Source organism: Spermophilus citellus, assembly GCF_964194105.1.
Source record: "Spermophilus citellus genome assembly, chromosome: 4".
Classification (NCBI taxonomy): Eukaryota; Metazoa; Chordata; class Mammalia; order Rodentia; family Sciuridae; genus Spermophilus; species Spermophilus citellus.
In genome coordinates, this window is record NC_138185.1 from 215,805,542 (window position 1) to 215,822,452 (window position 16,911).

Below are 16,911 nucleotides of genomic sequence, written 5' to 3' on the forward strand. Positions count from 1 at the left end.
TGGATGCCTTTATTACGGCAGATGATCTTAGACAAACTATTTAACATAGTAGTTTTGGGATACCTAGAACTACATTTTAGTCTTGTATTTAGGGTCAAATTAACCTAAACCTGTTTACACAATAGGAACTGAGTATTTGGTGAATTGATGAGCGTGGATTTTAGATTAATTGCATAGATTCTATGAACTGTGTGCAGAACACACTACAATAGTGGAGTCTGGGAATTCCTTTCCTGGTCTTTTCAACCCTTTATAGCTCACCTCTGCTGCCTCCTCTATAGGAAGAACTTCGCTGACCGCCTGATTTAAAGCACTTCCCCGCCTCCAGTCACTTCCTGTTTTTAACTGCTCTAGTAAGATTCAGAAATTGTCAAGTTCATTCATCAGCTTACTTAATGTATATATATCTGTTACTTAAAAGTAAGCGCTATGAAATCAAGGATCAAGTTTTGGGCATTCCCACTCTCCGCTGTGAGCCTCAACAACTGCATGAGTAAAACTAGGGACCAGAAGGTAGAAGGTGGGAAGGTGAAGCCTGGAAGATCCGCGGCTGCCGCCAACGTGGCCCGCCCCTAGACCACGCCCTCGAGGGGGCGTGGTCTCCAATGTTGTGCTGGCCGCGTGCACGCGCCGTCCGCTGGAAGCGGGCTACGTCACACGCAGGCCGGCCCTTCTCTCGCCCGATCTCCCCGTGGGCGGAAGAGGGGCGTGTCCAGGCGCAAGGCCCCCACAGCCGCCGGCGCCGCCGCCTGAGTAGCCTGCAGGTGCTAGCGGCCCTCGGCTCCCCGTCGCTCAGGCAGCTTGAAAGTCACTCTGTTTTGGGGTCCTCGCCGTCCTTCCACGTCTCCCGGAAGAGGTAGCCGGGCCACGGCAGGTCCGGGAGGAGGTTTGCTGATCCTGGACTCTCTCCGGGCCGGCTGCTGAGGAGGCCCGGCCGGGGAGGGCGACGAGGCCGCGGTTCCGCCGCTCCGAAGTCCTCAGGTGAGGCGGCGGCAGGGGCCAGCGGACGCGACGGGTCTGCTCGGGGCATTGACGGCCCCTGGAGCGCGGCGCCGGCCTCAGCCGGGACCTGTCCCTCCGGCTCCTTCGGACCGCACTGGTCTTTGCCGGGATTGGGACAGCGTCGAGGCAGCGGAGTCCCCTGCGCTGCAGCCAGCGTGGTTTGCTGCGCTCCCGGGTGGGCTGGCCGCGCTGCCCGCTCCCGAGGCAGGGGCGAGGTGGCGAGCGCCGTGGAGGTCCGTCCTCGCCCGCCCGCCCGTCCGCCCGGGGTCGGCCGGCTGACAGGCTCCCCGGGCCTGGCCTCCCCTCCTCTCCTCGATGACACCTGCCTTCGAGGTGGGCCCAGCGGTCCAGGGTGCAGACCCTTCCCCAGCCCGGCGCTCGGCGTCCCTGCAGCGCCAGGTTACCGAAGGCTTTGTACCCGCGAAGGCCTCGGGCCGTGTTTGTCACTGGGGCCAGTGCCCGGGGCCATATTCTGTTCTTTCATTTAGGTGGCCAACGGTGAGACACAGGCTGGTGTTTTAAAGCCCTGTTCACGAAAATGGAGGCAGATAGAAGGAATTAGTGTTTTGGCTGTTGCACTAGGAGTGGTCATTGGCCCCAGTCACCACCAATGTTTACCTGAGATTGATCCCTGACTCCTGTTTGGAGCTTTATGTGTCACAAAGTATTTCGCCTTCGTTTTCACTTGGTTTTACATAAACTCTGAAAGAGTCACTAATAGTCACATTTTATAAAGAAAACTTTAAAGGAGTAGGTTTGTTTCCTGAGATTTATTTAGATTTTGAGAGGCTGATATGGGAAGGAAAGGGTTAAAAGGTGGGCATGGCTCTAGGTTGACTTAGATTTCAGTACTTTGGATGCCATCAAAACTCTAAACCTTTGCTACATTTTAAAGTGTGTGTGTATATATATGTATATGACATTATGGTTGTGAAAATTAAATATGATAATGTTTGCACAGCATCTGACACTTTATGAATTTTGTTCAGTACCCTGTGGCTACATGCTGGAAAGTCATTGGTGAGCAAAATAGACATGGTGTTTATCCAGCCACTCCCCTCTTCCCAGACAGGGAGAGACATGCGAAAAAGCAACCAAAAATTATAAAGCATGAAGGGCTGTGAGGTAAAACAAAGGGTGAACAGAGATTAATAGGACCTAATTGAGATGGAAAGGAGAACTCTGAAGCAGAGAACATTCAAGTGAACAAAGAGTAAGAAAGAGTTAACTGTAAGAGTTCAGGCAAAAGGTTTGATCCCCACATTCAAGAACTGGTTGTAGACTTTTTTCCAGTCCTCTTTGTTCTATTCCATAAGGGTTAATGACTTCATCATCACCTTAATCTACTGTAGCATACTGTAAGTACTCAAATCTATGTGTGGAATGGATATAAGATGTAAGCATATTCTGAACTTAATGTGCCCACGGTAGGTACTCAGTTTTTGAGTTATCAAAAGTGTACTTTAGACATATTATGTATGTATACACCTGAATTATCCAAAATAGTGCTTCAGTTTAACATTGATAACTTTTGTATTAATCAGAGGTAGTTTTTTCAAGTTTTAGCACCACCCTCTCCCCGCTAAACTTGGAATTAAATGCAGGGGTATTTTACTACTGAGCTCCATCCCAGTGGTGTTTTGTTTTTATTAGAACTATCTCATAAAACTAAACTGTCTCATAAAACTCAGAAATTAAATTGCTGAGGACCTGAGGCTGGCCTCAAATTTGCTCACTTCTTGCTTTAGTTTCTTGAGTCGCTGGGATTACAGGTGTGTGCCACTACACCTAAGTTTTAGCACTTTAAAACAAACTTCAGATATTGTTTTTATTTGATTTGGCTGGAATTTGGCCAAATGTGTCATTTGCTATTTAGATGCCAAATTAATTTGCTAGGACTGACTGCTGTAACGAAGTACCAAAGAATGGGTGGCTTGGACAATAGAAATTTATTTTCTCACAATTTTGAAATCCAACATCAAGGTATTATCAGGGTTGGTTTCTTTTTTTTTTTTTTTTAATATTTATTTTTTAGTTTTCAGCAGACACAACATCTTTATTTGTATGTGGTGCTGAGGATTGAACCCAGGCCGCACGCATGCCAGGCGAGCGCGCTACCGCTCTCCCCAGCCCCAGGGTTGGTTTCTTTTGGGACTTCTCTCTGGCTTGCTGGTGGCTTCTTTCTTCACTTGGTCTTCTTTATTTCTGTTTGTGTCCAAATTTCCTCTATATTTTATACAGTAAGTGCACTTGTTTTCACCATTTTCTAGATAAGGTTTCTCAGCTTTAGTTAGTTTGCTCCTGCTTACCTAGCTAGTAAGAAGTAGGGTTAGGATTTCAATCCAGGACTGTCTGACTCAGAACCCAGTCTCAGCCATTACCTTCTGCTTTTATGCCATACTGATCATTTCATGTCCTTTTTTCAGGTTCACCAGTAGGATTATTCTGCTACCATCATGTCTTGGTTTGTTGATCTTGCTGGAAAGGCTGAAGATCTTTTAAACCGAGTTGATCAAGGAGCTGCAACAGCTCTCAATAGAAAGGAGAACACCAGCAGCAACATATACAGCAAGAATAGTGGCTATCCGGAACTTCATCAGCAAAACACAGATTTGACTTATGAGACTGAACCTAAAGCTACTTATATTTCCTCAGCAGCTGATAACATTCGAAATCAAAAAGCCACCATTTTAGCTGGCACTGCAAATGTGAAAATAGGATCCAGGACATCTGGGGAGGCCTCTCAACCTGTTGAAAATGCATCTCTTCCTAGGCCTTCATCCCAGTTTGTTCGAAGGAAAAAGTCAGAACCTGATGATGAGCTCTTATTTGATTTTCTAAATAGTTCACAGAAGGAGCCCACTGGGAGGGTGGAAATCAAGAAAGAAAAGAGCAAGGCACCTGTCTTATCAAGGTCTCGGACTTCAAGTGCCAGTTCTATGAACACAGGTGTAACAACTGTCAAAACCTCTGAAGAAATTCCTGGGAGCCAAAGCCATGGTAGTTCATCAGTCCTCCATTCTTTCAAAATTAAGCAAATTGAATATGTCATCAAAGCTTAAGATGTTGTCATAGTATTTCTCACCTGCTGTTCTACAGTCTGTCCCCACTGTGTAAGAGCAGGCTCTCTGCCCATGTGTGGTATAGACAAAGGAAGCAACATTTAATGTTGGTAGTCAATATTCCCTATAAAGAGGGACTTTGCAATGTTGTCTGTTGAGTAACTACCAAACCCAGCATCTAGGAAATTATGTCATATTTGATTCCTAAGATATTTTATGATAAAAAGAAAATTTTGAAATCTGAAAGAAAATGTAGTTTTAGATTTGAGACTGTCTCAAACTATATTTGTAATGGGGATTATAAAACATGACAGGAATTGTACTTCACATATATTCTAGTTGGGGGTGGGGTTCTCCACATTCTTCAGACATAAAACTGAGAGACTGAATTTTGATTCAAATTGAAGAATTGAAGGCATTGACTAACTAGTGAAGTAAGAGGTTAGAATTTTGGTTTCCAGTGGTTTTGTGAGTTGTGAATTACCTTTACAAGTACATGTCACCTGTAAAGTAAGGTAAACATGGTAATGTGGCTAACTGAAGTACCTACTATGCATTTTAAAATAGTAGTCAACATGAAAGGTTATTGCAGAAATTCTTTTATAGAGTTCATGATTAATAGAAATGTTCTTAAATGTTAAAGCTTCCCTCCCTATTTTGGCTGTAGGGGATAAAAATCTGTATCTTCAGATTAAAAAGTTGTATAGAATCATGGGTTTGGAGCTTTTAAAACAGGAGCATGCAGTAACAGTTGATGAATTATGTTTTTTACACTGCTAAATTTCTTATCTATTTTTTGATTAATTATACATTTATCAAGAACATATTGAGTGCAAGGATAAAGAAGTGTCTTGTAGGTAAGGTAGACATGTAAGTAGATAATTATAGTGAAGTAGGGCTAGGATTGTGGCTCAGTAGTAGAGCGCTTGCCTAGCGAGTGAGAGGCCCTGGGTTTGATCCTCAGCACCACATAAAAAAATAAATAAAAAAATAAAGGTATTGACAACTACAACTAAAAAATAAATATTAAAAAATTAAAATAAATGAAGTAATTAAAGTATTTATGAGAGTGTTGTGGAAGCCACCTAGATTATTTACCCATTTTGTCCCATTGTCCCAAATGTGGAACACCTATAAAAACTTAATTTTTGTATATGATATATGATTGCATAATATATGATTATATAATGATAAAAGAACATAATTATAATAACATTTAAGTTTTAGATTATTTTTCAACCTGTCTGTAGTTTGAACTGGGTCTTAAGGGATGAATTAGAGAGTGCTAGAAAAGAAGTTGGAGATAACATTCCACGAAGAGATAACAGGTCCTTAAAGGATTAGTAGAGTGGGGCTGGGGATGTGGCTCAAGCAGTAGCGCGCTCGCCTGGCATGTGTGCGGCCCGGGTTCAATCCTCAGCACCACATACCAACAAAGATGTTGTGTCCGCCGAGAACTAAAAAATAAATATTAAAAATTCTCTCTCTCTCTCTCTCTCTCTCCTCTCTCACTCTCTCTTTAACAAAAAAAAAAAAAAAAGGGGTTAGTAGAGTAAATAAAAGTACACAAAAGTTCTGGTAACACCGAGTGTGAGATGTATGGCCATGAAGAAAGTGAGACCAACAGAGAATGGTGGGAGTTATTCCTGAAGGACGCTGTAAAGCACTGTTTTACCTGTTTAAATAGGTTCCTATAGATCATTGATAACAATTGATCCCTGAGTAACCTGCATTAGGATCACTTGTGTTGACTAGTAAAAAATGAATTTTGGGTCCCCCTCAGACTTAATCAGACTTTCTGAGGATGGCGCCAGGCCAACTGAATTTTCTCTCCTAGATGATTGTTAGGCCATTAAAAGCTGAAAGTGACCGCCATAGGCAGTGTAATGCTGACAGAGGTCTTTAGGCCAAGAGTTGACATGAGTAATTTTAATACTTTTCAGGAAAACAACTTGAATTTCATTGTAAAGAACAGACCAAAGGGAACCTGGTTAGCAGGGAAATGAAATAGAACCAATTATAATGGTACATCAGTTGTAATAAGTTTGTTTCTCTAAGGTAGGGTCTCAACCTCAGAACTATTCACATTTGGGGCCAAATAATATATAGCTGTGGGTTGCTATGCTGTCCTTTGCAGGGTATTTAGCTACATCCCTGGCCTCATAACCCATTAAATGCCAATAGGCCTCCCAGTTGTGAAAACCAGAAATGTTTCCTCGTATTGCCAGATGTGCCATGCTAGGCAAAATCACAGGAGGTGAGACTCAATGCTTTAGGATGCCCAGAATTGAAGACGTTGAGTTGTAGGGCATGACAGTGCTCAACTGCACTAGTAAACCAAAGTGGTTTTCTGAAAAGTTGTACCTATTTGTACCCTGGTCAGCTGTGGTTAGGAATTTCCAATATTTGATGCTTTCGATGACATTTCTTGTTTGAATTGTTATTTTATTTGCCTCATTGCTAGTGTGATTGAGCATTTTTTTCCAAATATTTGACTATTCCTTTTCTGGGAAGTGTGTTTTCAATTTTTTTGTGGTACTGGGGATTGAACCCAGAACTTCACACATGCTAGGCAATTGCTCTACCACTCAGTTATAACCCCAGCTCTGTGTGTGTGTGTGTACATACATGTATATGTGTATACATATGTATTTTAAATATTTTTTGTCAAAAGTGGATCTTTATTTTATTTATTTATATGTGGTGCTAGGAATCAAACACAGTGCCTCACAAATGCTAGGCAAACCCTCCACCATTAAACCACAGCTGCAGCCCATTCTTTTTATATTTTAAATGCCAGTTCCTTCTCAGTTTTACCTTGGTCCCTCACCCCAGTCTCTGGTGTCTCAAAAAGAAATTTTAATGTAGATGAATTTCTCAGACTCTTTTTTTTTAATGTATATTTTTTTAATTTTTAGTTGTTGATGGACTTTTATTTATTTATATGTAGTGCTGAGAATCGAACCCAGTGCCTCATACATGCCAGGCAAGCTTTTTGCCACTCAGCTACAACCCCAGCCCCTCAGATTTCTTAATGGTTTAAATCTTTCTTTATTTTCCTACATCATCTTCTAAAGGTTTATGTTTTTGCCTTTTATCTTTAGGTTTACCAAAAATTGATTTTTGTGTTCATTATGAGATTGCCATCCAAATTCAATTTTTCTCCATGTGAAAATTAGCTATCCCAGCAATATTTATTGAAAAGACTGTCCTTTCCCTACCAACTTTCATTCCTATCTCTGTCATATATCAAAACTATCCATCCATTCCTTAGTGTGTTTCTGGGCACTTAATTCTATTTCATTGCTTTATTTGTATATCCTTGGGCCAGTGCCACATTGTCTTAATGTAGTTTTTAACTACATTTTGTTATCTGATAAGGCAGCTTCTACCTTGTCATTATTCAAGAATAGACTTTTACTCTTTCATATATATTTTAGATTTGCTTTTCAAGTTTAACAAAAATTTAGTTGGTCTTTTTTAGGGAGGAGTCTTTTTTTTTTTTTTAATCTAGTTTGGTAAGAATCAGCATTCTTACTGTATTGAGTTTTCTAGTCCATTAATGTGGTGTAATTTCAACTTTAATGTCTTTCATCAAGATTTTATTGTTTTCTCCATGGAGATCTTGCATAATTTATGTCATACTTATTTATATTTTGAAACTTTATCAATGATATTTCTTAAGAATTTTTATTCGTCATTGCTGGTATGTTGGTTTTTATATATACATTTCAAGCAACCTAGAAAGTTCCTAATCTTCATACTTTTCTGAACATACATTTAGGTTTTCAACAACATAATCGTATCATCTATAGATAATGGCAGTTTGTTTCTTATTAACTCTTTTTGTCTATTAGTAAAACCTTCTTACCTTACTTCTTTGGCTAGGATTTGATGACCAATTTTGTTTTTTGTTCCTTATCTTAAAGGGTTCCTAAATTTCATGTTAGGTGTTTGACAGATACTTTTTAATCAGGGTAAGAAGGTATAACTAATTATATCTAATTAGTTAGAGTTTTTATCATGTTGAATTTTAGCAGTTTTTTCATCTACCTTTTGAGATGACAATGATTTTAATTCCATAATATTACTATAGTATACAATTGATTTTTTTTAACATAAAATCAAACTTAACTTTCAGGTGGCTGATGTTCAGTTTAGGATTTTTGTATCTTTTTTTTCAGTGAAATTGACTTGTAATTTTGCAGTTTTCGTATTATAGTTATGTTTGCCTTATAAAATGAATTGGAAATTATTTTTCATTTGTGTAAGACTGAGATTATTTTCTGCCTGGATATTTGCTACAATTCATTGGTAAGACCATCAGATATTCTTAGTGACAATTTTAAACTATTAATTTAATTGGTTTTTTATTTCTTAAGAATTTTTCTATTTCATGTTCATTTTGGAAAGATTACTTAATTTCAGAAAAATAATGAAGTTGTCACAGCTAAAACTGACATTAATCTATTCTAATTTTGCAGAAACCAAAATGTGATCACACCTACTGCCTGAGGAATATCAGTATCTGACATACCTTAGAATGGGCCTCGAAATGTACTAAATGGCTGAACACCTTTATCAGATAATATTTATTTATTTATTTTTTTAATATTTAGTTTTTAGTTTTAATGAGGCAAGCACTTTACCACTGAGCCACAACCCCAGCCCCAAAATGTGCATATTTAAAGCATACAGTTTAATGACTTTCAACACCATGTACATTTCAAAACTTATCTGCCCAATATTGTTTTTTTTTTTAAAGAGAGAGAGAGAATTTTTTTAATATTTATTTTTTAGTTCTCGGCGGACACATCTTTGTTGGTATGTGGTGCCGAGGATCGAACCCGGGCCGCACGCATGCCAGGCGAGCGGGCTACCGCTTGAGCCACATCCCCAGCCCCCCCCAATATTGTTTATATCTACTAGCGAACCGCTTGTGGTTATGAAGATTTTTTTTTAACGTATAGAGTACCCCTAATGCCATTTTTATTTAAATTTATCTATCAAGTAAATGAATGTATATATTTTAAACTATATTATTATTTTTAAAAAATTTTCTCCTTAATTCCAAACATGAGACTTTTTTCCCCCTAGTTTTAAATGACGCTTTCTAGCTTAATTGCATTGAGGTCAGGTTGCATGGTTTGCATGATACCAGTTCTTTGAAATTTGATATTTGTTTTATGTGCCAGTGACTTTTTATGTGTTCTGTGTATCTTGTACTTGTATTTGTTCTGTATATGTTAAATCCTATGCAATAGATACAGAAATATAGATGTCCCTGTATTGAATTTTAAAGTTATGCTTTTAGATCTCCTTTAACTCACACTCTTCACTAGCTTGATCAATGCCATTTTGCAGTCAATTTTTAAAGTTTTTTTTTTCTTTTTAGCTGTAGATGGACTTTTGTCTTATTTATTTATATGTGGTGATAAGAATTGAACCCAGTGCCTAACACATGTCAGACAAGCACTCTACCACTAAGCCACAACCCCAGCCCAATTTTTTTTTTTTTTAAACTGGGTATTGAACCCAGGAGCGCTTAACCACTAAGCCACATCCCCATCCCTTTTTTATATTTTATTTAGGGACCGGATCTCACTGAGTTATTTATGGCCTCGCTTAGTTGCTGAGGCTGGCTTTGAACTCATGATCCTCTTACCTCAGCCTCCCTCTGGAGCTGCTGGAATTATAGGCATGTACCACTGCGCCTGTGCGGTCAATTTTTTAAAATAATTTTACGTGGAATATTTAAAGCCTATATTAAGTAAACAGAATAGTATTATGAACCCTCTTCACCTACCATCCAGCCTCAGTACTGAGAAGCATTCCCATATTTAAATCATTATTTCTATCCATTCCCTATTACACTTGATTATTAACTTTTGTGTTTTTTTTTTCTTTTAGGAAAATTTATATCTGTTGAAATATGTAAAAATCTTAGCTATACAAATGATACACTAATATAACCCACACCTTTATCATGATAAAGGTTTTATTTGCACCATGAAGTTTCTTATGTACCTTTTCAGTTATTCTCCCTACACCATCCCTGAAAATGCCCACTATTAGGATTTTTTACCTTATTTTTTGCTTGTTCTACAACTTTGTATACATGGAATTAGACCATTTATACACTTTCCAGTCTGACCTCTTTTAATTAACTGTATTTGTGACTTTCATCCATGTTGTTGGTCCTTTTCATTCTATGGTATTTTATGTGGATACACCCAGTTTATCTAGTCTCCTTATTGACATTGGGATTTTTTTCAGTTCTTAGTATGAAATATTTGAGCTTGCCTTTTGGGGGCAAATGTTTTTATTACTCTTGGATAAACACCTGGGAGTGGAATTGCTGGGTCAAATCATAGTGCAGCTTTAATTTCGGGAGAAATTGAGAAACTTTTTCCATGGTGGGTGTGCCACTTTGTACTCCCACCAGCAGTGTATATGAGTGCCCATTCCTCCATGTCCTTACCAGCATTAATCATTCTAGCTGATGTGTATTGGTTCTCATTGTGATTTTAATTTATATTCTTTAGTCATTAAAGATGTTGAACTCTTTTTCATGATCATTTGCTTATCTAACCCTGTAAAGATTCTTTTGCCCGTATCACTTAGACATGGTTCATTTTATCATATAATTTTTTAAATAAATCAGAGTGTACTTGCTAAATTAGTTAACTTAGTAACAAATTGATAACAAGATGAATCTGAATTCATGAGGCTATATGTCTGGTAAGGCATTTTAGATTTCAATTTGATATATAACATATTAGTATGAGCAGTTATTACTCTTCTTGAAACCCACAGCTGTTCTGGTGTACCGTCCCAATATTTTAATGTTGAGACTTCTCCCTTTTTTCCTCCAGAAACATTTCAGAAACTAAAACACAACCACTCAAGTTGTGTCGGCATTTTTCTTCCCAGGACTATATTCTTACTTTCTATATCATGATTTATTCAGTGTGCCCAGACTTTCAGTGTCCTCAGAGGAGGTCTGTAGGCTCCATTTGTGGGAATGAATTTTCAGCAGAAGGAAGGGAAGTCTATTGAGAATTTGTGGTATTTTGATGGTATTTAGCTGTAGCAGTCAACTTGAGCCAAGTAAGTTACTAATATACGCATGGTGTCCATGCCAGTGTAACAAATGTGTTCTTTTTATACAGAAGCTGCTAATAATTCAGATTCTGGTCCTGAAGGCCAAGAGGATTCTTCAAAGGAACATGCATCATCAGATGCTATATGTGCTGATCCTAATCCAGCACCCAGTGATGGTGGCGAATCCCATGAACTGTCTAATCTTCGACTGGAGAATCAACTGCTAAGGAATGAAGTTCAGTCTTTAAATCAGGAAATGGCCTCATTACTTCAGAGATCCAAAGAAACTCAAGAAGGTAACTTTATTTAAATTGTCCAGGATTAGGAGTATAACTTCCCAGATTAAACTAAAAATTTTACATCTAACCACAAGTAGATTAGATGAGATTTGTAAAATGGTATCTGCCTAGAAATAAAGGACCTAAGTTTGGAAATGGGACTAACCCAAAACAGAATATTGCTATTTGGGCATTTTTTAGGAACCGCTAAGTCTAATCAAACATAAGTAATCATTCATTTTTTAGGGGGACTGTTCATGACCAAATTTGGGGATTAAGTAAAGAAGTGGACACTAGTACAGTGTCACAGTATTGCCTCTCCAAGGGTCATAAATGTGCATGGAATTCAATTCGAATAGTGTCCTGAGAAATTTTATGGTGAGGTTGCCCTGAAATAGGAAGCCCTCAAATTTCTCAGAAATGACTAATTTAAAAGGAAATAATCTCAAGACCTAGGTAGTGACAGGGGAAGATGTGTTATTTTAAGTGTGACTGAGGTTAAAATAAAAGAGAGGAAATGGCCACCATGGTCCCTGGTGAGAGGAGTGAAAAGACTGGGAGAAGTTTTGTCCAGGCATGAAGGAGACCCAGGATAGCGGAATACGAAGATTGTTTAAAACTAGTCAGACTGATTTTAGAAAAAGCTTCACTTTGCCCAGATTAATGTAGATACAGAAATGGAGTTTCTTCTGTAACACTGTAAAGTTTGTTTCAATTAAAAACAACAACAACCAAAAAAAATCACTTTTCTTGGTGACAAATTGCAGATGGTATATCCAGGTATAGAAATGCTCTTGTATTCTGAAATGAAATATTATAATAGCCTTTTTTCCCTCACCAGTACTAGGGATTGAAACCAGGGCATCTTCAACCCCTCCCCCCTTTTCAAAAATTTGAAACAGGATCTCACTAAATTGCTGAAGCTATCCTGCCTCAGCATCATAAATTGCTGGAATTACAGGCATGTGCCACCACGCCCAGCTCTACGTTGCTCTTTTCTGCACCATTGTACTAGGTTAAAAGAGCATCTTTTTGTAATAATTATTTAAAGAAACAGATTCTTTCTTTTGTTTATCTTAAAGTTTTTATTTACTTCTGTGAGGGTGGTTCCTTGGGATTGCACCCAGGGCCTTGAGCGTGCTAGACAGTTATGCTATCACTGAGCTGCGCTATGTCCCCAGTCCCTCCCTATCTTGTTCTTTTTAGACTGTACCTTCAATTTGAATTTCCATTCTTCTGACTGCCTCTAGCAGAATTCCACAAATTTACTGACCATTTTGCTATTGTTAACACTGATATTTGGGCTGCCAAATACTTTATATCTCCAGAAAAAAAAACAACATTGTAAAGGAACAGCTAACTTCTTGCCCCTTTGTACCCTTCTAAATGTAATATAGGTGTAAATATTGGCCTTGAAAAGTGGTTGTCCCATATGAGGCAAAAAAAAAAAAAAAATTGAAGTTACTTAAGCTTCTAATTTTGACAATATGTGCTAAAGGAACACAGGGATCTTTGCCATGAAAAAGGTGTGTGTAGTTTTGCTTATATGGAGAAATTTCATTTTGTATAGAATTAAACAAAGCAAGAGCAAGAGTCGAAAAATGGAATGTTGACCATTCAAAAAGTGATAGAATAACTCGAGAACTCCGAGCCCAAGTAGATGACCTGACCGAAGCAGTGGCTGCAAAGGATTCCCAGCTGGCCGTACTTAAAGTGAGACTCCAGGAGGCTGATCAGCTGCTCAGTTCTCGAACAGAGGCATTGGAAGCCTTACAGAGTGAAAAGTCACGGTAGGTAATTTTATCAGTGGTGAAAAACATACGCTAGAATGACTCTTTATAGGACACATAATGATAAGTATTACCTAGGTTATGAATAATGGCTTGTGAAAATTTAGCTTTTTGGAAATTTGCAAAAGGAAAAAATTCTTTTAGTAATGTTGGAAACCTGTGATTAAAATGAATTCATTGTTTGAATCTTGGCATGCACTGTTAGCCGATTTGAATTTTAAAATATTTGAAGACATGGTATCACTAATCTTTTGATTTATGGTATGTGCTAATTATATTTGGAACCCTAAAAATATAAGTTACATGCCACTAAAAAGGAAAAAGATATCTCAAAGAATGTTTTAGACAAGCCATCTTTTTTGTGCTTGACTAACCCATAGGTGCTATAAAAATTATTCTACCTTCTGATTTGTACCCTATGGAAATGTGCTATTTCACATGATATATTTTTTTGTAGAATAATGCAGGATCACAATGAAGGCAGTAGCCTGCAGAATCAAGCTCTGCAAACTCTTCAGGAGAGACTGCATGAAGCAGATGCCACTCTGAAGAGAGAGCAAGAGAGCTACAAACAGATGCAGGTGAGAAAGGAGATTGATGGAGTTCTGCTGATATTTGGACAGGAGGAGTGACTTCTCACTGTTTCATAACACATTTATTCCTCAATAAAATTCTGTGGTACATTTCAGAAAAGTCACTTTTTATAACAAAAACTAGATAATTAAACAATTAGCTTGATCCTTGTTAAATTTTATTTTATGTGTAAGATATGATTAAAATAGTTAATATTCATTAGACATAGGCATCTTTCACTCAATTCACATGTGTATGTATGTCATATTACTTAGAGTTTTAATCTTAAATGAACTTTTATTTCTAGTTCAGTCTTGGCCCCGTCTGCACTTGTCACCTGTGTAATACTTCCTGCTGCTCAGTCTCCACTTCTGTAGAGCCTGATTTAGCTGTGTGAGGCAGAGCCTAGGAAGTTTGTTTTTACAAGATTCACAGGTATATCTATTAGGCAGCTGGGTTTTGAACCACTGGTCTGAACCTTCTTTTTAACAGGTGAAAATAGACCAGCCCTGAAATTAAATATCAGGTAGTATGTTTTGTTGTTTTTGTTTTTAATTTTAATAATATTTTACTTAACATAGTATATCCACAATTTGAGCAACCCTAATCTGAAAGCCCCAAATCTGAAATTCTCCAAAATCTGAAACTTTTTGAGCACCATGATATCACAGTAGAAAATGCACACGGTAAAACTGTTTTATGCGCAAAATTATTTAAAATATTATATAAAGTTACCTTCAGGTAATTTATATAAAATTATCTTCAGGCTGTGTGTTTAAGGTGAAACATAAATGAATTTCATGTTTAGATTTGGGTCCCACCCCCAGGGTAGTTCATTATGTATAAGTGCAGATATTCCAAAATTTGAAAAATAACCAAAATTTGAAGCACTCTGGTCTCAGGCGCTTTGGATAAGGGCTATTCAACATGTATTGTCATCTCAACATGTAGTCAATATTAAAAATTATTAATGAGATATTTTATATTATATTTTGTATACTGATTCCTTAAAACATGTTATATTTCAATTTATTCACTAAATTTTTTTCAGGAACCTGTACTTAGATTTTATAAAATTTACAGATGAACAAGTAGATTCATATACCTAAGTACCTAAGTACATTAGGAAATTTTCTAATAACAAATAGCTTCTCAAAAATGAAAGACACAGGTTATCACATGACCTAGCAGTTCTACTCCTAGGTATATACTCAAGGGAATTGAAAATATATGTCCACATAAAAACTTGCATGTGAATGTTTATAGCAGTATTGTTTATAATAGCCCAGAGCTGGAAGTAATACAAATATTTATCAGTTGCCTCATGGGATACAAACTGTAAGATAGTCTTACCGGAAACTCATAACATGGTCATAAAAAATAATGAAGCATTGATATATGCTATAATGTGTCAGTACTTGGGTGAACCTTGAAAATATTAAAAATTAAGACAGACACAAAAGGCCTTAGGTGTGTGATTCCATTTATGTAAAATGTTTAGGTAAATCCATAGAGAAATCAAGTAGATTAATAGTTGCCAGGGGCTGTGGGGAAGGAGGATGGGTATGGGATGTCTTTTGGGGTTGATGAAAATGTTCTGGACTTAAAAAGTAGTAATGGTTGCACACCTCAATGAAAACACTGAACCAGTGAATTATAAATCTTAAAAAGGGGAACTTTAGGGCCCAGGCTGTAGCTCCGTGGTAGAGCACTTGCCTAGCAAGTGCGAAACCCTGGGTTCGATCCTCATTACCAAATTTATATAAATAAATAGATAAATAAATAAAGGTATTGTGTCAAATACAACTAAAAATAAATATTTAAAAAAGCGGGGAGGGACTTTATTATGTGTGTATTGTATCTCCTTAACTCTGGGGGGTTTGTTTCTATGTAGCCTAATAAATGACAGGCAGTGTGTTTTTAAAGCATGTTTTAAAAATTTCTTAAACTGGGGCTCAGTGGTAGTGTGCTTGCCTAGCATGTGTGAGGCACTAGGTTTGATTCTCAGCACCACATACAAATAAATAAAATAAAGGTCCATTAACAACAAAAATATTTTAAAAAATTTCTTAAACTAAAAAATATTACCAGGGGGCATAGCCATGATATTAGAAAAGATCTAGCTGTTTATGTCATTCTTCCATTTATTTTCTAATAGGCTCTCTAGTTTTCTATAGACCTGTTAGCCATGATCAGCCATCAGACTAGGCCTCATATTTAAGCAACCAGATTCACCTGGAAAATTTCTTTAAAAATAGATTCCCAAGCACAGTCTTGGAAACTGCTGTTTGTGAAGCCTGACAAAGGCCTGCAGTCGCCTTTGTCAGTACTTAAACTCCCATTTGATTTGGATGCATTGCCGTGTTTGGGAGCCACATAACTAGGTTTTCTGTTCTTCAGCAAATTCCCCCTTTATTATGTTGGTGAGGTGAGCTAATCTCATAAGATTTCAGAACAAATAGTTGTAAAATATACTTCAAAATGAAATAATGTGATAAGCATGATGTAAAAATTTATCACAGAGTGAGTTTGCGGCACGACTTAATAAAATGGAGGTGGAACGTCAGAATTTGGCAGAAGCAGTTACTCTGGCAGAAAGAAAGTACTCTGACGAGAAGAAGAGAGTTGATGAACTACAGCAGCAAGTCAAGCTGTGCAAGTCAAATTTGGAGTCTTCCAAGCAAGAATTAATCGATTACAAGCAGAAAGCTACTAGAATACTCCAAGTAAGCTTGAAATGTGCACTTTTGAATGTTAAGATGTGCCAGTTACCTGAGAGACACTGACATTTCATAGCAACTATGAGTGTTTGTTCATGTTTGGCTGAATTGTCTTGTTTGACTTAGAAATTTCTTTTTATAAAAAAGATAAAATGTCTCTTGGTTCTACTGCTTTTTAAAAAATAGTTATTCTGCCACTACTTAGTTCAGATCTTCAACTTATTACCTCGATCGCTGTGATGGTATTAATGTCTTGTTGAGTGGTCACTTTATTCTTCCTCACTGATTCCTTATTGAATTTTTTCAAAGCAACTGATCTCGGTCTCATCCAGCTCTCAGAATCACCTCACCCAGCCTTTTTGCCCCTCCCTTAGCTCTGAAG

At 37.7% G+C, this 16,911-nt stretch overlaps 1 protein-coding gene across 1 annotated transcript in view; it reads left to right on the forward strand.

The window, feature by feature from the left end:
* The first annotated feature begins 669 nt into the window (after positions 1 to 669).
* GOLGA5 (golgin A5) overlaps positions 670 to 16,911 on the forward strand; it is a 36,539-nt gene continuing 20,297 nt past the window's right edge. The window contains exons 1-6 of the mRNA XM_081291077.1: positions 670 to 981; positions 3,429 to 4,002; positions 11,237 to 11,464; positions 13,017 to 13,236; positions 13,694 to 13,817; positions 16,332 to 16,535. Of these exons, the coding sequence (XP_081147203.1) occupies positions 3,459 to 4,002; positions 11,237 to 11,464; positions 13,017 to 13,236; positions 13,694 to 13,817; positions 16,332 to 16,535 (1,320 nt within the window). The 5' untranslated portion in view covers positions 670 to 981; positions 3,429 to 3,458. The remainder of the gene's footprint in view (positions 982 to 3,428; positions 4,003 to 11,236; positions 11,465 to 13,016; positions 13,237 to 13,693; positions 13,818 to 16,331; positions 16,536 to 16,911) is intronic.